This window comes from Quercus lobata, chromosome 8 (assembly GCF_001633185.2).
Source record: "Quercus lobata isolate SW786 chromosome 8, ValleyOak3.0 Primary Assembly, whole genome shotgun sequence".
In the NCBI taxonomy this organism is placed as follows: domain Eukaryota; kingdom Viridiplantae; phylum Streptophyta; class Magnoliopsida; order Fagales; family Fagaceae; genus Quercus; species Quercus lobata.
Genome location: NC_044911.1, coordinates 39,531,991 through 39,554,372, shown reverse-complemented (window position 1 = coordinate 39,554,372; position 22,382 = coordinate 39,531,991). Strand labels below are relative to the sequence as shown.

At 32.1% G+C, this 22,382-nt stretch overlaps 1 protein-coding gene across 2 annotated transcripts; it reads left to right on the top strand.

Annotated features, from left to right (window-relative positions):
* Positions 1-12,599: 12,599 nt before the first annotated feature.
* On the top strand, positions 12,600-21,593 carry LOC115955066 (O-acyltransferase WSD1-like). Of its 2 annotated transcripts, XM_031073106.1 has the most exons (7): positions 12,600-12,900; positions 13,594-13,712; positions 17,418-17,712; positions 18,007-18,573; positions 19,306-19,659; positions 20,379-20,516; positions 21,289-21,593. In XM_031073106.1, the coding sequence occupies exons 3-7, from the start codon at positions 17,530-17,532 to the stop codon at positions 21,436-21,438; spliced, it is 1,392 nt and encodes a 463-aa protein (XP_030928966.1). In that variant the 5' UTR covers positions 12,600-12,900; positions 13,594-13,712; positions 17,418-17,529; the 3' UTR covers positions 21,439-21,593. The 2 variants fall into 2 exon arrangements, with proteins under 2 accessions (XP_030928966.1, XP_030928964.1); XM_031073104.1 differs by lacking the exons at positions 12,600-12,900; positions 13,594-13,712 and having other exon boundaries at positions 16,940-17,712.
* The last annotated feature ends 789 nt before the right edge of the window (positions 21,594-22,382 follow it).

Sequence of the window (22,382 nt, the reverse complement as noted above, 5' to 3'; positions counted from 1 at the left end):
TAAGGTTATGTTTAGTAACAGTTTTTATTTTCTATTTTCAAAAACTTGTTTTTGGGAATATAAAGAAAAAACAATTTTCTTGTAGTTTTGAAATAAAAAACATGTTTGATTAGTTGAAATTAAAACAATAGTTTTTTGAAGAAAAAAATATAAAATACTAAAATATGTTGTTACTAGGATTTGAACTCTAATGCTAACTTATTCGATAAGATAGATTTATTAAATTAAATGCGTGTTTTCATTGACTTTTAAAAATTAGAAACTGAAAACAGCCTTTTGTATGTTTTCAGTTTCCTTCACAAATTGAGTTTTGAAAATAGTTTTTGTTTTCTGTCAATTTTGGATTGCCAAATAAGTTTTTTAGTTTCAAAAATAGAAAACTATTTTTGGAAACAGATAATAAGGGAAAAAAATAGTTTCCAAACATACCCTAACTTTCTTTTTTTATTTTTCTAAGGAAGAGAAATTAAGAAGTTTTTAGAGAGTTTTAGTGCTATTCATTAACACAAGTAGTATTTTTATGTCATAATTATGTGGGACCTTCAAATTAAATATTAATTTGAATGGCCATGAGAAAGAGAAAGGCCTGAAAGCCTGTGAATTGTGATGACAAAACTATGTTTCAAGTGGACCTATTAAGCTTTGTTTTGTTCGAGAATAAGCCGAAAATGTGGAATTGACAAAATGGCATATCATAAATCTATAAATACACACACACACATATATATATATATATAGCCCAAAATTCAAAGAAAATCCAATTAGATTTTAATTGGATTAACAATTTTGCGTCATGTATCTCATTTAATTTTTAATTTTGTGCGAAGTGAATTATTGAATGTAAAAGTCGAAAAATCCAAATCCAATTAGATTCTAAATTGGATTTCAATTGGAATCTAATTTTCTACCATGTGTTCATCTAAGTGAATTATTAGATGCAAAAACTAAAGTCTAAAACCAATTAAATTCTAAATCATATATATATATATATATATATGTAAAACTAGCGTGTAATCCCGTGCATATGCACAGTACATTTAAAAACAATCACAATTTATATATATATATATATATATATATAAATTGTTTGCTTATTGATTATGAATTAAAAAACAAATTGAAATAAAAATTTAGAATAATAAATGTAATAATAGAATTAGTCATGCCAAGACAACATTTCCTAAGGGACCAATCCCTTCACCAAAATAACGTGGAAAAGAGTTTGACAAAGATTATCTTGCTAAGACGTGTGTAGCTTTGTTAGCATTGCTATACACCGAATTAAACTCCAGCCGGTCAAATCTTACACAACAAAATTAATAGTTCTCTAGTGCACTAATTTGGATCTATTGGTCACTACCTCAACTCAAATTTTGGAATTACCCTCAATTACCACATTCTAAAGTTACTTTTGACTTGCTAATTCCACTGCCCAAAAAAAAGCTTTGGCTTCCACTTGAATAGGGACCTTAGTATTCACTTTTTTTGAGAAGGCAAATAAGCTACACTATAAGCCACATTGCAAGGGTGCATGTAGGAGCTATGCTTCATACGTGATTTGATATCAGGTTCAACATGACATAAAATGACCATGAATGACAACATTCAGAAGAAAAAGTTGTCTTAAAAAATTTAAAACTTAGAGCAATGACAATGCCTCAAGAGTCAAGGTTAAGTTATGTACATTTGATTTGCGAAGCTTAAGGTCAAAGATACAATTATCAAATAACATGCACCCACTATTATCCTCTGGCTCACAAATCAAACTTTAAAGTATCTTCTCTCTCAACCATGGCATTCACCCACTATTATATTATGCTATATGATTCTCATAATATGAAATATTTCCAAATTCATTCATACGTGAATCTTCCAAACCAAAATTCGCTCACGAATTAAGACAAATAAATAGTTTTCGTTGAGAGTTTTCATTTGTTCCACTATATTTTTTGCTATATGATGCCATTGTTTCTAGCAATGCTTAGCTTCATTAAAAGTCACACATAACTAAGTATATACTTTGAAGAGCATTACAAACTATGAAAAAAAAACAAAAAAACCTATTATAAAAGCTCGTAAACTAAACAAATTTGTCTGATAATGGGCTGAATTTATAATTTTCCTATTTTTTTGGTTTGTTTGTTTTTGGATATGATCTTTTCAAAGATAAATAACAACACTCATATGGAATGCTATATCTTAGCTATTGATGAATATTTACTGCTTTTGAGCGCCATCCCCCATATTGGATCTAAGTAAATACTCTCTCTCTCTCTCTCTCTCTCTCTTTACCTATTAAGAAACTAAATATATTTTAAAATTTTTATCGATAAATCTCATCTACCTAACTGTATAAAAAACTTGTATTAAAGTTTGGTCATTGTTACTATTTTTTTTTTTTTAGAAGCGGTCATTGTTACTAATTGTATAACTAAATTCAACTTTAAATTTTTTCATTATAGATCTTATCTCATGCAATATGAAAAATTTCAAGAAGTACCACTTTCAACTTAGTGTCTCCAAAAAATAAGTCATGTACATTGGACTTGGAAGAAAAAGAACTATTGGTCTTGCCTAATCATACCCTTATATTCTTATCACAAATAATTGGATTACTGGCTTTGTTTATTGTTGAGATGCAACCTAAAACAAAAAAGGCATGTGACAACAAAAAAATTAATAATAAATGAAATCTCCAAATTAATAATTTTTCCCATATTTAAATTTAGTTATTGTATTATAACATTCAAAACTCATACAATTTCTATCTCAAAGAAAGATAAAAAGTAGTTATAATTGTCATGTTAATTTGCAACTTTTATGTCTCAAAATCAACACACACACACACACACACACACACACACACACACATATATATATATATATATATATATATATATATTATGTTTGAACTGTATTAAGCTATATGTTGATTCTCGATGAACCTTTTCCGAACTTTTCTTGCTATGGGCATGCTGTAATTGCAGGCAGCAGCTAGATACATTTATAGGTCAACAAGGTCCTCGAGCATGGTGATGTCAAATATGATAGGGCCAATAGAACAAATGGCTTTGGCTAGTCATCTCTTCAAATGCTTCTACTTTATGACTACTGGAGGACCTCAGGTATCTTATGTTATATGATAAAGGTTTTTTTTTTTTTTTTTTTTTTTTTTTTTTTTTTTTTTTTTTTCAACCTATGACATCCGCTCCTGATGATAGCTCTTTATCATCAGACCAAGACACCAATTAGTTTTTAGTGTAGGCGGGAATTGAATCCCAGATCTCTTATACAACCATCAGAGATTTTATCAGTTGAGTTAATTGGAGCTTATTTATATGATAAAGTTAGGTTTTAAAAATTTAAAAGAATATTAAAATAATTAACATTAGTAGCTATAATTAAACTCCTTATTGTCAAAGTTCCAAAATTCTCAAAAAATAAAAAATAAAAAATATATATATATTCCCATTAAAAATAATATTTCATCTGTATTTAGAAATTTAAAAGAACTTTTATTATTTATTATTTTTGATTTTTAATAATTTACCATTATTATTTTTCTTTTAAATGATACAAGTTGAATCCTTCATATTGTGCTTACATGATGTGACTCATTATAAGTATATTAAAATTACTAAAATAGTTTACTTTTATGTAAACTTCATTACCAAAGTTTAAATAAAAAAAAATATTTTAATACTAGTCCAGTTAAAACTCAAATATAAATTTTTAAAAAATATATAGAGTCCGTTTGGTACGGTTTTAAATAATGACTTTTAATGTTTAAATATTACAATATATATTTTCACAATATTTAAACAATATTACAAAAAATTTTTTACCAAACCTTAAAAAGAATACCTAACTTGAGAAAGAGTTTTATGGGTCAGCCAATCTCAAGTATGGGCATAGATAGTGCACTGCATACTGTGACAGTCAAGGATGAGGGGCTAGGGCCCACAGCACAACCACAGCCACACAAATTGAGGGGCCCATGACACTGACAAAGTCAATGACGAATCACAAATTGATTCACTCTTTCCTCTTTCTTGTCTAGTAGTAGTTTGAACACACGGTACAAATAATAAACAACGTTAAAAATCTATTACGTACCAAACCTGGGGAAGTAGAGGAGTTTGAATAATGTTATTTCGGTGTTTTTGATATACATGTGGGTAAAAAAATATATTAAAATATGTATAATGTTGTTTAAAATGCTTAAAAGTATGTTTGAACTTACCTATCAAACACTTCCTATAAGTAATAAAAGTAGAAGTTTGAAATGCGAACATAATTTACTATTTAGAATTTATTGTTAAAATGCTGTTAAAATATAGTATATATAGCAAATTTTTTTAAAATAAAAAATTTAGATAGTATTATAATTAGGTGGTGGCCCCCTTTGGCCCCGTATGTAAAGTTGTATACTTTAACAGGTTTAGAGTACGGATAGAGTGAACATAATAATATCCCGTCCTTTTTGTGTGTTGATAAACTGATTTTCATTAGTGCTTGAGAAGATGCTATTGATGACTATAATAATGTTGTTGTAGAAGTAGTTTGGTTCAACACAATTTGATTCATAACCAAACCGGATTGAGACGGTTCAAGCATGGGGACTCAATGCCAAGCCCCTCTACGCCAGAAATTGTGTCAGTAATCATTAATACAAGTAAGCATCTTGGGTCTTTATGTTATAAATTATTCTATTTATTATATACAATTGAACTGTGAGGAGAAAATGAATTGCTTCTGCTTCCATATTAACTTGAATAAGTAAAGTTAACTCAAGTTAATCTATTGGTGGAGACTTGTAGAGTATTGTAAAAACTTTTATTGATGAATAGTAGTTTTATCTGGGAATCTATCAGGGAACTATTTACATGTGCCGGTGACTAGTGGTCTATCATAATTGTCTTTCTATCCTCTACTGTCTTGTTCTGTCATATTTCATAGGGATCTTGAACAGTAGTCTGTCAGGATCTGTCTGGACCGTTTGGATCTGTTTGGGAGCTATTCACTCATGTTGGTGAACAAGTGAACAGTAGTAACTTTTGGATTGGATTTAACACGCGTGCTAATGAATAGCAATCTATCATAAATGATTTTTGATCTTTTTGGATTTGCCTGTCTGATAGTGGCTATAGTTGGGCTTTGCTTGTTGAATACGTTGTTATTGCTCGTTATTTACCACATAAATACGTTGTTGCTGCTGTCATTATATTCTGAAGGGATAATGTCTCTATTGAGATGCCTTTATGCTTTGCTTGAGTGGCAATATCTGGTTTGAGATTTTAGCCTTCAAATGGCTATCTTGCTTGTTAGGCAATTGACCGTTAATTTTAAAATGAACAAAGTGAAATTGTCAAAGTGCCAGTATGCCTTAGCTGAAGGCCTTGAAGTAGCTATTGAACAAATTTGTAGTTTAAATACCATTAAAGAAATGCTTTCAGAGGGCTGTCTATTTTAAGAGGGAGAGGGACTCATATATTTTGAGTGGGAGAGGGACTCATATATTTCTAAGAAAATTTGAAAAGGTCTTTGTTAGGTTGAACATAAAGTCTTTTAATAAGGAAAGCATAAATTGTTTTGAAAAGGGGAAAATATTATTTATTTATTTATTTTTAAAAGAAAGAGATAAAATCAACCAAACAGCTTTTAGATGATAAAAGTTGTTTATTTTCAAAATATTGTTTCCAGACCTAATGATATACCAACTAATCCTTTTATCAAAAGCCAATTGCAGACTAATATGGATAAAAGACCTTCCAGAAAAGAAAAGGGCAAGGCACTAGCGGTACAACCCAAACAAATCCAAAAAGCTTCAGCAAAGATTTCAAGTAAGCATGAAGGCGTCTTAATTGAGACAATATCCCTTCAGGATACATTGTTCGTAGAGGCAATGTATTCATGTGGTGAAAAAAGTGAAATCTTGCAAGAAGTGCTCCGCACTGATCTTACTTTTCAGAATGGAGAATTTACAAACCTTCCTTTTCATATTAAATTACTTCTTGATAAATTCCAAGCAGCCTTCACCCTTAGACAGAAACCCTTATTCCAAAAGACCCTTAAGGCTTTGGAATTACATCTTGTTAGTACCAGTGCATTTATTGAAGCATTTGGTAGTCAACTCCTTGGCAAGGAGGATGGAGATTCAAATTCTCTAAAGACAGAATCACAGTCTCTAAAAAACTATCTTATGGGAACAAGCTTTTCAAAGCTCCACCCTAAGATTAAGCAAAAAACGAGACTTGCCATCAGAATCTTACCCCCTGAAATTCAACAAAATATACTAACTCATAAAGCCATGACTAGTTCCCATGACAGATGGATGTCTTACTTTAAAATTTTAGTCTCTACAACATTTATCAGAACAGAAGACATGACAGATGCCATATGGCTATCTCACAAGGCCACTTGGTATGAAAGTTTTGGAGAAGCAAAAAGAGTTTATGACGGACATCATCCCTATCCGGGATTGCTTATCAACACTGAGATAGAGGATCTAGTGATTTGTGATCCTTTATGGTTGTCTAAATTGTTAGAAGCAGGATTTATCAGCAAGTTAATCCTAACTTCTGGAATTCAGATTGGTTTATTTCCTAAAGTCATCCAAGAAGTAGCTGCACAAATTGGAGGACTTAATTATATGAAGCTTACTATCTGGAGCACCCTCCCAGCATGGGATACTAGTTACTATATGGAAGCTTAGCCAGCACACATTTTGGTCCTCATAAGTGATTTTAGTTCTAGCCCTGACTATAACTGGTACACAGGAGACACATATCTATCACTTGATGACCCATATGCTTTGGCACAAGAATGGTCTAATTTCATGAGTAATAAGATTTGTGAAGTACAAAAAGAATTAGATCATGACTTCCACCTATATGGTTATACCAATAGGATAGCTGTATATGGTCCAAGACCTTTAGTAAGGAGGCTCATTGGTAAAAGAAAAATTACTAGATCGATCCCAGAATAATGACAAAGAATCGTGCCCCCACCTATCTTCTTATTTCATACTGCGTTTTATGTGGCAATTATGGAGTACTCCATGAGCATGAGCAATATGAAGATGACTTTGATCCGCTAGATTATGATAACTATGTGGATATAGACTAGAACGATAGAACGATAGCTCTCTCAGACAGTCCCTCTAAAGATAATTATGATAGACCACTATTCACCAACATGCGGATTCAAACGGACTATTGTAATAGATTCTACAAATTTCCACCGACAGATTAACTTGAGTTAACTTTACTTATTCAGGTTACTTTTAAAGACATACCACGGTCCAAACAGATACTGAAAGCAACTACTGTTCACCAGCACCCGCAAATAGTACCCTGATAGATTCCTAGATAGACTACTGTTCATCAATAAAAATTTCTACAATACTCTACACGTTTCCACTGACAGATTAACTTTACTCAGGTTAAAGGTATACCATGGTTTATTTCATCTATAAAAAGACAGACTCCGAAGACAGAAACATGGTCCAATTTCTAGATTCACAAGTTTTAGGTTCAAAGTCCAGAAAGAAGATAGCCTTCTCTCTCTTAGAAAGACTCTTGTAATCCTCCCTCTTTTGTAATCTTGTAACCCTTCCCTTCAGATAGACATAATCTTGTAACCTTTCAGACAGATTTTATTTTTAATCTTGTAACAAAGACAGAAGTTTGTTTTCAAGTTTTATCAAAGATAGAAGTTTTTATTTAAGTAAGATTTTACTAGTTTCTGTTTTCATATTCTATATTCCGTTTTAACTTACTTTGAATATATCTATTTTGTTGCTTTCTTCTTTATCATCTATTTTATCATTGTTAAGCAAGCCACATATTTAAGGGGTAATTACATTTTACTACTCGAAACTATACCTCAAATTACACTTTACACCATAAACTTTCAAAATGCTAGTTAGCACTTGAAATTATAATTCGTGTTACACTTTACACCATTTTGTTAATTCTGTCATTATTTTGGATGGAAAACTAAAGTTTATGGTGCAAAGTGCAATCGAGAGTATGGTTTAGGGTAATAAAATGTAATTTTTCATTTGTTTTTAAGGAATTGAGAAGAAGGGTAATTGAATATTTTTTTATAATGCCATCCAAACTAACGAAAATATTGACGGTGGGGTGGAAAGTGTAACACGGGTTATAGTTTAGGGTGTAAGCCATCCATTCTAAAAGTTTAAAATACAAAATAGAATTGGGGGTATAATTTAGGGTAGTAAAATGTAAATTTTCCCATATTTAAATTTAGTTATTGTATTATAACATTCAAAACTCATACAATTTCTATATCAAAGAAAGATAAAAACTAGTTATAACTGTCATGTTAATTTGCAACTTTTATGTCTCAAAATCAACATATATATAGTATGTTTGAACTATATTAAGCTATATGCTGATTCTCGATGAACCTTTTCCAAACTTTTCTTGCTATGGGCATGCTATAATTGCAGGTAGCAGCTAGATACATTTATAGGTCAACAAGGTCCTCGAGCATGGTGATGTCAGATATGATAGGGCCAATGGAACAAATGGCTTTGGCTAATCATCTCGTCAAAGTCTTCTACTTTATGACTACTAGAGGACCTCAAGTATCTTATGTGAATGTTCAAATAGTGTGTAAAACACCTTGAACGTTTAGACCCCCAAATTACAAATTACTAATTCAAGCTTATTATAAAATAATGTATGTGCGGAATATGAAAATAAGCTAAACCAGAATTGATAAAACAATCTAAACCAAATAAAATCACAATCACAGCAGAAATTAAATGGCAAAGATTAAGGGAAGAGAGATGCAAACACAAAAACAATACAGCGATGTGTTATCGAAGAGGAAACCGAAGTCCTCGGCGTAAAACCTCTCTGCTGCCCTCCAAGCAGTCAATAATCCACTAGAGAATGAAGTTGGGATACATGAATAGCAGGAGACCCTCCAAGCCTAATCTACCCAGTGTATCTAAGCCCTCCAAGATTCTTGCTCCAACGAGGTTACGCCGAACCTTTGTCTTCTCTAGCTTACCGAATCCCGCTATAACCCATAGCATCAACCAATATCAATTGGTCCTTTCCTAACTGCTTCCCAAGCACCAAATAGCCTCCTTACAGATATGGGTATGGTGAGAAAAGGTTTTGGCTAATGTACCTCTCAAGGATGTAATAATGGAGAGGGTGAGAGTAGAGGAATTTGGAGAATCAAAGGATGAAGATTGTGGATGAGTCAATCTTGTTTTTCTCTAGGGTTTCTTTCTCAAAATTCTCTTTTTAGAAGCTTTCTACAATACGTGGATATAAAGGGTATTTATACTGGTGTGTGTTTGGAATGCGAAAGGTCAGGTTTTCCCAAACAGAGTGGTCTAACGACTTGACCTCGCAACTTGACTGAGTCGCGAGTTTGAGTCATGAGCTAACTGCCTGGCCAGACTGGAAGTTTTGTCCTATAGTGCTTCAGCTGGCGTGACTCTTCAGCTCCTCTGCATGCTTCACACATGTGCTAGATTTGGCGACTTGCCAGCCGTGAGCCAGTCGTGAGATCCAGTCGCGAGGCACTACTGAGTGCACACTTTTGAGCTTTTCTTCACACTCTCTTACACACTACCCTTACATGATTCCCACCTAAATACAGGGTTTCTAAATGCTGAATTACAAGCAAATTTGGCACATAATAAAGCCAACAAGATAATTGATTAAATTCAACCTTACATTATGTTATACGATAAAGTTAGGTCTTAAAAATTTAAAAGAATATTAAAATAAATAACATTAGTAGCTATAATTAAACTCCTTATTAACAAAGTTCCAAAATTCTCAAATAAAAGTTTATTCCCATTAAAAAAAATATTTTATTTGTATTTAGAAATTTAAAAGAACTTTTATTATTTATTATTTTTGCTTTTTTAATAATTCACCATTATTATTTTTCTTTTAAATGATAAAAATTGAATCCTTCACACTGTGCTTACATGATGTGACTCATTATAAGTATATTAAAATTACTAAAATAGTTTACTTTTATGTAAACTTCATTACCAAAGTTTAAATAAAAAAAATATTTTAATACTAGTCTAGTTAAAACCCAAATATAAATTTTTAAAAGATATATAAGGCCCGTTTGGTACTGTTGGTTAAACAACAATTTTTAATATTTAAACATCATAACACGTATTTTCACAACACTTTTTAACCCACACATATTTCCACAACACTTTAAATAACGTTACTAAAAATCTCTTACCAAACCTAAAGAAGAGTACCTAACCTGGGAAAGAGTTTTATGGGTTAGCCGGTCTTAAGTAGGGTCATAGATAGAGCACTACACAGTGTGACGGTCAAGGATGAGGGGCTAGGGCCCATGGCACAACCACAGCCACACAAATTGAGGGGCCCACGTCACTGACAAAGTCAATGACAAATCACAAATTGAGTCACTCTTTCTTCTTTCTTGTCTAGTAGTAGTTTGAACACATAGTATACGTTTGGATTGTATTTCACGTGCATTGCGTTTGTGTTTCTTCTTCTTTTTATTTTTATTTTTATTTTTTATTATTATTATTTTTTTTAATTTAATCGAGAAGTGCATTTTACGTGGAAATGTTTTTGTTAGTGGGTCTCGTGCACTGTTCATAGGACCCACAAATCTTTTTTTTCAACAAAACTTTCATTAAAAATGGGTCTCACGGTACTATTCACACATTTAAAAATTATTTTACTATAGTGTTTTCAGTTTTCAGCAAAATAAACAATATCTAAACGGACCCATAGTACAAATAATAAACAAACTAAAAGTCTCAAAAGAAAAGAACTAAAAGATTGAAAAGAAAAAAAAGAAAAAAGAAGAAGAAGCCAAGAAGGCAAAGGCTGTCTAGTAGTGGCGAGAAGAAGCCATAAGGCAAAAAAAAAAAAAAAAAAAAAAATGAAGAAGAAGAAGAAGAAGGCAAAGGCAGTGGCAAGAAGAAGGTAAAGAAGAAGAAGAAAAAGAAAAAAAAGCCAAGTCCCCAACGGAGAGAGAGAGAGAGAGAGAGAGAGAGAGAGAGAGAGAGAGAGAGAGAGAGAGAGAGAGAGAGAGAGAGTCACCTATATGAGAAAGATTGTTTCTGCAACTGTGTGGAAGACATGGTGGTGCGGTACAGCAACAAAGTTTCTGACTTTTCAATTTTTCTGTTGCTGTATACAAGTAAGCCCTAGATGTATTGGGTTGGGATGAAAATTATAATTTTTTTCCCTTTTATTTGTTGAGATAATTGTTAAAATATTCATTTTAAAGATGTTGAATGTTTAATTATTGTAATTTGTTGACATATGCATTTATAGATTATATTTTATTTAAATGAAAATTATGTTTATTTTGAGACTTTCTTCTTAAATATATACGTATATTATCAGGTATAGGGCCAAATGATAAGGTTTTTAAAAGGTTTTCAAACTAATTAGGATATTTCCAAATTTTTTATAAATTTTTTCAAAACTTTTTTTTTGGGCCCCCTTGGGTCCTCAAGTGGCTCTGCCATTGATGTAAATAGTGGCTGAGCTAAGATTTTGTGTTGGGGTGGAGGAGCGACTAGAACATGAAATGATTAATTTTTTTTTTCAATGTAATTATAGGGTGCAGAAAATTGAGTGTCAAAAGTTTTTGTCAAGTTTAAGCACATTAACATCAGCTGTTGCAAAAGTATGCCATTTTAACACATCAAAAAGTCTATTTTATTATTTTAGTACATAATTTTACAATACACCTTACATTACATGTTTTTTTCTTCAATTCAATATATTAAAATAAGATTTACTTAAAACTCATCCCAATACAAAACAATAAAAATTGTAAAATTTGTGATAAGTAAGTCAGAGGGAAGAGAGAATATATTAATTTTTATTTTTATTTTTATTTTTTATTTTTACAATTTGTGAATAGTACTATTCACCCATGCTAAAAGTTTTAGAACTTGAAACACATGATGAGGTATCCTTTTTGGTGTTTGGTGTGCCAAACGCCAAATATTTGGTATTTGGCGCACTTGATATTGCTAGTACTCTAAGTTTATATAAATCTATATTATTTAATTTTTTCATAAATTTAGTTTTCTAAATTAAATTATATATTAATAAGTATCATGATTAAGATTAAAAAATTATTGATAGACAAAAGATATTTAAAAATTAGAAAAACAATTGGTGAATGCCCAAAAATAAATTAAATAACCAATCAAATATTACATTTTATATTTATATGATGAGCAATGCTATAGACATAATAATTTTCATAGTTTTTCTCATAACATTGATTTGGTAAGCTCTTACTGATTCTTATTATTATTTTATTACCCACCATTAATAGTTTGCCACCTAGGGAGATGTCAATTTTTTTGTGAAATTTTTTGTATACATAGACTTCTGGGTATACACTTATATGATATAGCAGGCAATTTATATGTTATATTATAGAATATGTACAATTAAACAAAACAAAAAAGGATCTTCTTTTAAAAAAGAAAAGAACAAAAAAAAAAAAAAAAAAAAAAAAAAAAAAGGAATCAAAAAGGAGTCACGTCACACACATGGGGAGTAGTTATGTGGAGTAGTTAAAATAGTGTTTACCTTTTTAAGTGTCTGATTTTTTCACCACACACTTGGAGGTCATTTTCTTAGAATTGGGTAGTAAAAGGCCAAAGCTTAGCAATCTGTATTGAGAAATTAGTAGAATAAAACAACTTAAGGAAAGAAGAAAAAGTTAATAAGAGAGAGTGAGAGAGAAAGGAGAGAAACTGAAAAGATTTTAAAGACCCACCTATCAGCCCAAATGCAAATCAGCTGGTGTTGTTTTTTTTGAAGACGAAGGAGATAAGTGCACGGAACACAGCCTCCTTCCACCATTAATTTCAAAGTAAGCCAAATAAATTTTTTTGTTAACGAGGAAGAGAAAAAATTTGAACCCCTTTTTGTCTCCTTTATTTCCTTTATTTGATGAGATAATTGTAAAAATAAATACTACACCTTCACAACACTGTTTTTGTTATCTGTATTTGTATTTTTTTAAATGCGTTATGTACATAATATTTTTACAACACTTTTATAATAAATCTTACCATTTTTTTTGAGAAAATAGTAATACTTATTAGAACACACAAATACGAAAGTAATATATAGAGTTTTTTAAACAGGTTTATAATACATTACATAAAAACTACTACAAAATAACTTAATCTTTGTAGTAGTAGTATAAATCCTACAATTTATGATTTAAGTGATAAATAAAAAAGTAATATAAATGGTAGTTTTAAATTAAAACTAGTAATAACTTACCATTTATTTTTTTTTTATCAAAATGGTGTATAAATGTTGTGTACATAACAATTTTTTTTTTTTTTTTCAATAAAAAATTTAGATAGTGTTATAATTAGGCTGTGGCCCCCTTTGGCCTCGTATGTAAAGTTGTATACTTTAAAATGTTCAGATTACGGATAGAATAATATACCGTCCTAAACTAAAAAATTGTAGTTCGAATGTTGATTAATATTTAACTTATTTTCATTAGTGCTTGAGAAGATGCTATTGATGACTAATAATGTTGTTGTAGAAGTATTTTGGTTCAATACAATTTGATTCATAACCAAACCGGATTGAGACGGTTCAAGCATGGGGACTCAAAGCCAAGCCCCCCTTCGCCAGAAATTGTGTCAGTAATCATTAAGACAAGTAAGCTTCTTGGGTCTTTATGTTAAAAATTATTATATTTATTATATACAATTGAATTGTGAGGAGAAAATGAATTGTTTGGTTTTGTGAATTGTGAGGACCAAGTTGTAGTTGAAGTTGGAAGTTTGGTGATAAAGGACATAACCATGGCTAACATTTAAATTTAATTAATTAAGTTAAGTGGACCATTGTGTTATTATTGTTATAATATTTATTATTTTAAGTCTTGAGTTTATGGTTCGCGTGTAGCCATGTGACCACTTACGAAAGTCTGAGTAAACCCTTGCAGTCGCTAGCAAATCATAAGTTTCAGGTAAGCGAGGCTAGGGTGTGTCATGGGAGATTGAACGAAGGCAATCCAGCAAGAGTGGAATTTGTTTGCTACCTTGACGAATCAACCCACACCCTTGCCAGCTTCTAAAACCAATTCTGACTATGGTGACTTGATACGTGAGTAGACATGGCAATATGGGTCAGGATTTTCTGACCTGACCCAAACTCAATATTTTTACTGGTCAACCCGACTCGACCTAACCCGACCTGAATAACCCATAACTCAATCTGTTTTAAAAAAATTCGCTAAAAAAAAAAAATTTAAATTACATCACATAAAGTACAAAGTACCGAAATTTATAATCGATATATTATATATTATAAAAAATGACTGTTTGAATCATCAAAAGTCAAAAGCTAGCTAGCCTAGCTTTAGTGCACTGCTTTCCATTAAACAAAAAAGCCTAGCTTCAGCCTTCACACGTTACACCATTAGACCACACACGTTTCACAAGGCAAGGGCCCTTCAGTGATTGCCAATTGCCATGAGACAAGACCATTAGACCACACACGTTACACAAGGCAAGGGCCAAGGCTTTCAAGAGTCAGACAACCATTAAAAAAAAAAAAAAAACTCATTCAACTGTGCTACAATTTGCAAACAATTTACAAGTATGAATATTTGTAGTGCTAAATCTGCTATCAATATTGAGTAGACTGAGATTGAGGTGTAATTCTTATAAAATATTTACTTATTCTTCTTTACTTAATATGTTATGTTTATTTTTAAATCTTTTTTTGTTTAGTTTATCTTTTTAAGTAATCTAACTTTACTATTATTTTAAATGCAACAAGAACATGTGCATTTAAGAAGACCGATAACTTGCTACTTTGCTAGCTTACTTGTTTTGTTTGTTTTAAGATCTATCTCTTTTTGAAGATGTAAACTTGAAATTATATGCATTTTAACAATGAACTATTAACATTGAAGACTTTTTTCATCATGAATATATGACTATAAATAATTTTTGTCATGCTCAAAACTATTAGAATTGGAAGGATATTAACAAGTGGCATTAAGTGCAGTTCATTTGCTTAATTAATTTTATTCATTCTCTCTAAATAGGTTGTCATTGATTTGTTTTTGTAATTAAAAAAAAAAAAAAAAAACTTGTTTGAAAAATATGGGTAAACTCGATCAAACCTGATTGACCCGTTTAAAAATGACCTGTTTTGACCCGCAAACCCGATTGACCCGACCCGACTCGACCTGCCTGTTTTGTCACGTTTATACGTGAGTGGATTCTTTAATACCACAATAGGGTATATTTTCTCTTGGCATTGCCTTATTTGGAAGAGGTGATTGGAAATTTAATACTAATAGCCAGATAAATTATACATTTGGGGTTGCATGAAACAATTTATACATTCATGGATTCCAATTTTTTTGTGCATAAGTGAATCCAAATGTTAAGCCTCTAAATTCCCCTCTCTCTCTCTCTCTCTCTCTCTCCGAAAAAAAGAAAAAAAAAAGAAAAGAGAATCTAAATATTCAACATTTGAACTACAATTTTTTAGTCTTTTTCTCCCAATTTCATGTGTAAATTTTTTTGTTTTTTTGTTTTGAATATGCTAGATTTGTATTTGTTCTACATTCAGGTAATGTCTTCATTATGGATGTTGTTGCTTGTAATCAAATGAATGTATTGAATGACTACACTCGGTTAGAGAAGGAGTAAGGGATTCAACACTAATGACTAAATTATTTTGAGAGAGAGAGAGAGAGAGAGAGTGAGAATATTAGAAATTCTAAGGATAGAGGAACTGACAAAACATATAAAACAATTTTTTTTAGTAAGATTTAATAAAAATAATTTTTTTTATTATATAGTGGTCATGTGTAGTCCACATGATCAATGTAGTCAACAATATTATGAGTCAATAATACAAACCTGATAACATAGAGACTCTATTTGTAATTAATCCAAAATTTTCAGAGGTCATTTTACAATTCGGCCTAATCTAAAGTCCTAAATTTGGAATTGTTTAAGTTTGTCATTTTTATTTTTGAGAATAGTATTTCAATTAAACCCATAATAACATCTTTTGGGTAAACGTATAACTTTACCAGGCATTGATAACTCATTTAATCCTTTTGGCCTTTGGGTTCATCTTGTTGCTTAGCCCACTAAATATGACTTGTAATCTAAGTCATTCCAAGCTTTTGGGTAACATAAAGGATTAAGGAAGAAGAAAGCAATCATACAGAGCATGAAGAAACGACAAGGGCCACTCATGACACTCCTGACTCCTTGTCCTATACACAAAAACAGTAGACTAGGCAAAACTTCTCATGTCCCAATATCAAGAGAAGCCCTATTCTCTAGGTTGAGACTCCACATACTGTGTATATGCAAGTGATAAATTTTTTCTTAAACGCAAAGCATCAGAGACATTTTGTTCACTCCTCTCTTAGGAATAGCTCCCACGCTGCAAGTTGGTTGATCCCAGCCAACCTACACTTCCTCTTCAATAATTGCCAGTACAAATTCTTACTATTTGCTCGTTGATGTTTGGGATTTTTAATTTTTAAAATTTTTTTTTGAGCTCAGTTAGAAGTCCTAATTTAATGAATCTAATATATTACCCCCATCTCTCCCCACTCAGGACCATTCGAACTTGGGTTCTCAAACTCCATAAGCCTTTAAGACTTGGGAAAGTACCGCTATGCCCAACTGGGTAGTGGTTGATGTTTGGGATTTTAATTACACTGTTTTCAGCTACATAGGTGCATGTCCTGTAATTTTTATTGCTTTGCAATTTATTTATTCTCTTTATTTGTCCTTGTATAGCAATTGTATTTTCTTGTTCATCAAAAAATCAATTGTATTTTCTTATGAAAAAGGACTGCGTTTTTATTTAAATGTAATTGTTTCTTCTTATTAGCAAAAAAAAAAAAAAGGGTAATTGTTTCCTTTATTTATCTTGTGAATTTCCACTACTCGTGCATTAGCCCTCTCTGCTCTGCTACCTGTCTAACCTTTCAATGTGGACAGTAATGCAAATTAGGTTGAGTAATTAAAAAATTCTAGTATCATATAAAAAGTTACAATTTTTTGCTATAATTATCCAATGTGACAAATTATAATTGACTGCTTGTCACTCTCATATGATCCTTATAGAAATATCTATTTCACCAATTCCTTTTTTGAGATAGTGCTAATCACCACTTTTTCACCTCCATTTATTATTAAGTACTTGAACAGTTGTAACAAAAGTTACGATTTTTTACTTACATCAATTTTTTTTTTATTATGAACCTAGGTCAGGGCCCATCTTTGTACCTGTGTATGTCATGAATGCTTTTTGCTTATCATAGTCATAGTTCCGTTTAATATCATTGAATTTTTTGTGTGGGTGTGTTTTCTCAAGTTGGGGGAACATTTGCAACAACTTGTGAAGCTAAAAACTCATAAAAGAAAAAAAAAGGAACCTGTGAAGCAAAAATTGTTTTCCTTTGTCCTGAGCGATCGCATTACAAATAATGGAGTTCGAGGAAGGATTGGAGCCAGTAAGTCCTACTGGACAGTACTTCAACAGCTCTGTGCTATCAGTATCCATTATTGCTGTTATGGAATTTGAGATTCCAATCAACAACCTGCCCTCCATAATGTCATTGGTCAAAGATGTGTTCCTCCCCATTAATCCTCGTTTCTCCTCCATTATGGTGCTCATCTCTCTCTCTCTCTCTTTCCTTTTATATTACACATAAATTTCTTAATTTTTCAGTTTGATTAGATGAAGTTGTTATTCGAGTGCAAAAGCTATATATGGTTAACTAGCTATGAGAAAGTATTAAGGCTATAGCATATTTACGAAGTTATTTTATTCATGATTTTGTAATTATTTTCCTTTCTTCCAGAATACTATGTTCTTTAATTTAAGTAGTATTTAAGCAAAAAGAAGAAGTTATTTTAGCCTCTTTAAAAAACGGCACTAAGTAGTGAGAATTTGAAAACAGGTCACAGGTGAAAAAGGTGAGAAACAATGGAAAAGAGTAGAAGTGAAGCTTGAAGACCACATTAACGTTCCCATTTTCCCTATTGGATTGTCACCTGATTCATATGATGAATATTTTGATGACTACATATCAAAGATAGCAATGAACCATTTTCCACAGAACAAACCACTATGGGAGATTCACATTGTTAAATATCCAACAAGCAATGCAGCTGGTACTATCATATTCAAGCTTCACCATGCTCTTGGTGATGGCTACTCTCTCATGGGTGCACTTCTTTCTAGTATGCAAAGAGCTGATAATCCTTCTCTTCCGCTAACATTTCCCTTTCGCCAACGCTCAGAGTCAAAAAGTGACAGATTAAGCAGAGGGGTGTCCCAACTCGTTTCCTTGATCTTTAACACCATACATGATTTTGGATGGAGCATGTTAAAGAGCAATTTGATTGAAGATGATCGAACTCCGATAAGGTCTGGGGAAAAAGGAGTGGAGTTTCGACCAATTACAATATCAACTATGACATTCTCTCTGGATCATATCAAATTTATTAAGGACAAGCTTGGAGTGGTAAGTTCAACATATATATATATATATATATATATATCAGGTTTTATTGGATTATCCACCAATTTGTCATCTAGCACAACTGTACTGGGTCCTAGAATTTCAAACCCATTGTTAATTAATGAAACTCGAGTTACCAACTACTAAGAGCAATGACATCAGTTTACCTAAATTTTTTTCCTTATTTTAGAATCAAAACTTATTTTTCCTATTTAATTAATCAATTTTCAAAACAGCCACATGAAATTTCCTATTCTAAACCCTATTTTATTTAAATATTATTTCATCATTCATTTTATTATTATTTCTCTCACTTTTCAAAACACCAATTTTTCTTTATCACAATTACCGCAATACAAAAACTACTAAAATCTTGATTTGGGGAATGAACATTGCTCCCTAAAGATAGGGAGCAATTTGTAGCAAAACCCCAAATATATATAGAAGGGATAGGAAAGCTAATGTGGGGAGCGGGGATGGGTTTTCTTCCCTTACCCTAGTTTAGAGAGACTTATGCCATTGCTCTAAGCTATCAGATTTTTGATGGTGAGATCAAATTTTTGAAAGCTCTTGCTCACCTAGAAAACACTTCATTTTCTAATTCTTATCTTCATATTTTTCCATTCATTCAATATTGTCAGATGATTGGACTAAAACTTGAAAAGCTTGTTTTCATTTGGTTCTTTGGTTAGAATTAGTTTATTTTTGCTCAATTGAATATATTCTCAAGTGCAGACCATAAATGATGTAATTACTGGTATAATCTTCTTTGGCACCCGGTTATATATGCAAGAGGTTAGCCAGAAATCAAGCAAAGCGGATTCCACAGCAATAGTGTTGCTCAGTACAAGGACAGTTAAGGGCTACAAGTCAGTCAAAGAGATGATCAAACCTGAATCCGATACACCATGGGGAAACCAGTTCGGTCTCTTACATGTATCAATACCAAAGTTCACAAATCTTAAATCCTCAAACCCCCTTGAGTTTGTTTTGAAAGTGCACAAAATAATCAGGAAGAAGAGAAACTCTTCATCTGTATACTTCACTGGTCGCCTATTGTCGATTATGAAGAAACTAAAAGGCCCTGAGGTACATACACAATTTTACTCTTGACATCTCTAGATTTTTCAAATTAAAAAAGACCCTATATAGTTTAAGATGAAGTTGCTTGATTTGAAAGTCTAATACTTGTCCACCATGACTAAGGTCTTTAAATTGTAATTCTTTTCCCCCCCAAGAAGTCAAAAGTTCTAAACCTTAAGGACGGTTTATAAATACTTAAGCAAGCCACATAATTAAATTCAGTGATTCTAACATTACATTCAAAATTCTTACAATTTTTCTCTTAAAGCAACATAAAAAGTATTTAAGAAGTTTGCTTCTTTAGCTCCATGTTTTTTGGCTTTTGTTTATGTGGGATACTATAGTTTGCCTCTTTAGCTCCTTGTTGGTTGTATTATGAAAGCAACATAAAATTACTTAAAGAGGTTTAAGTTTGCTTCTTTAGCTCCTAGCTGGTTGTACCGTGAAAGCAACGTAAAAAGTACTTAAAAGAGGTTTGCTTCTTTAGCTCCTAGCTGATTGTACTACAGGCTTTGGTCCTTTCATGGATACTGTAACGTTTCTGGTTTTCAGTATAAATATCCTTTATCTTTGAGGGGGAAAAGTACTTAAACAAGGAGTAATTATTAGTTAATTTTTTGTCTTATAAAGAACAGAGAATGTTTAAAATATATACCAAGCTATATTTTGAAGAGCCATTTCTGAATTTTTCTTTGCTATGGGCAATGGGCATGCGGTGGTGGCAGGCAGCATCTAAATACATCCATAGAGCATCAAATTACTCGAGCATGTCGATCTCAAATATGATAGGGCCAGTGGAACAAATGGCTCTGGTTAAACATCCAGTTAAAGGCTTATACTTTATGACCCTTAAAGTACCTCAGGTAAAGTTCTCAAAAATTAGCTACATTCGGGTTTTCAAAGTTAGCTACCATCTTATCACAGTGCTTTGTTTATTTCTTTTTGAGATCTCACATTGATGTTTTTATATTTTGTTGTTAATTTTGAACGAAGTACTTAAAACTGTCTTATTTAACCGAACCCAATCTCCTCTCCCAAAAAGATATATATATATATATATATATATATATAAATATATATATATATATATATATATATATTATACATACAAACACGGCCCATGTATTTTGGGCATATGACTGCGCATTACAAAAGTATCAATTATTAGGAGACTTTTGATTTTACATACTTTTTAGCTCTTCTTTACACAAGCATTACCAATAATTTTGGCAATTGTTTATATGCTAATTCCAGAAAGTTCGTTTATGTATAGTTGTACCTTAAAAATGCAAAAAACAAATAAACAAACAAACAAAAAGAGAGAGGAAGACTGAAGACTTAAAAAAATGTACATGAACAAAAAAGCCTAAAAGTTAAAGGAAAAAAAAAGGCTTATAGCTCTGTTGATACTTATAACTTGATTAGGTTTCCGAGTTGTGACTTTCCATGAATATAGGATTGGTAAGGATTAGAGATTCATCTAATATTGGGGAAAAAGATGCTATCTGAATAGTCAAGAAATTGAAGATATACAATGCGGTAGTGTCAAAATAATGGCTTCTAGTGTTCATAGTTTTAGTTAATTTCATATATTTTCTAGCCACTATAGCAAATGCTAATTTTGTTGTTTTGCAGAGTCTTACAATTACAATGGTTAGCTACATGGGAAATCTGAGGGTTGCCGTTGGCTCAGAGAAAGGGTTCTTAGATCCCCACAAGTTCAAGTCGTGTGTGATCAATGCCTTTGAGATGACACTCCAAGCGGCACATGAAATTCCCACATGAAAATATATAATTTGAAGTGTCAAATTACATTATTATTAGAGCTAATAAAGTTGAATTTGGTTTTGGATTCTATACGTAAGTTTGTTGTAAAAAATTTCATAAGAAAGTACAAATATGTATCCAAGTGTCTTGTGAAAGTATTAGTTAATGGCGAAGGGAGGGAGGTTAGGGGCAGCATTATATTTTTCCGATCTCTTTTAAGTTTTTAATCTAATCTATACTCTCTCTCTATATATATATATTTAAGGACACGATTTGTGACGACCCATAATAATGTTGGGTTCGCATATAAAAAGGCCCAAACAATATCATTTATAGAGCGTGGGTTTGAGAGGCTAGGCCTTGGTCACCAGACGGTGGTTTTTTCGTGGTGTTTATATATAATTAAATCGTGTTCGCCCTAGGAGTCTTTTTCTTGGAGGCGGGCTGGGAGGCTTTGGTTTTTGGCCATTTTTCCCAGCCTCTTCTTCCGGATTGCTTATTTTTCCTTTTATACTAGCCTGTATCTCTTATCCAACGTCTACGTGTGGGTTCGACTTTCCAGGACTGATATTTGTCCCATCAGCTCATACCCAGAGTGGTTGGGGGTGGTTGTAAAGCTGAAGAGTATGGCTCTGTTAGGTGCAGAGTATTGAATGGCAGTAAGGGCAGCTTTCCCTTTGTCCTTGGTCATTATACTATCCAGCGTATCCTTCTCTATTGACATAGATATTTTTAGATTTTTTCCCAAACTGTTCCTATACCGTTTTTGCCCTTCCTTCCAGGGGGACCTCGGATATGCCGAGGACAGAATCATCCTCGGCTGTGTCTCAAGACTATTTGGACTTTTATTACCTATCCTCGGCTATACCTTTCCTCGACTCGGGCCTTAGGCCCCAATGTAAAAATGGGCCAGGGCCACAAATTATTGGACCCCACAATAGCCCCTAAAAATCCTGCTGTCC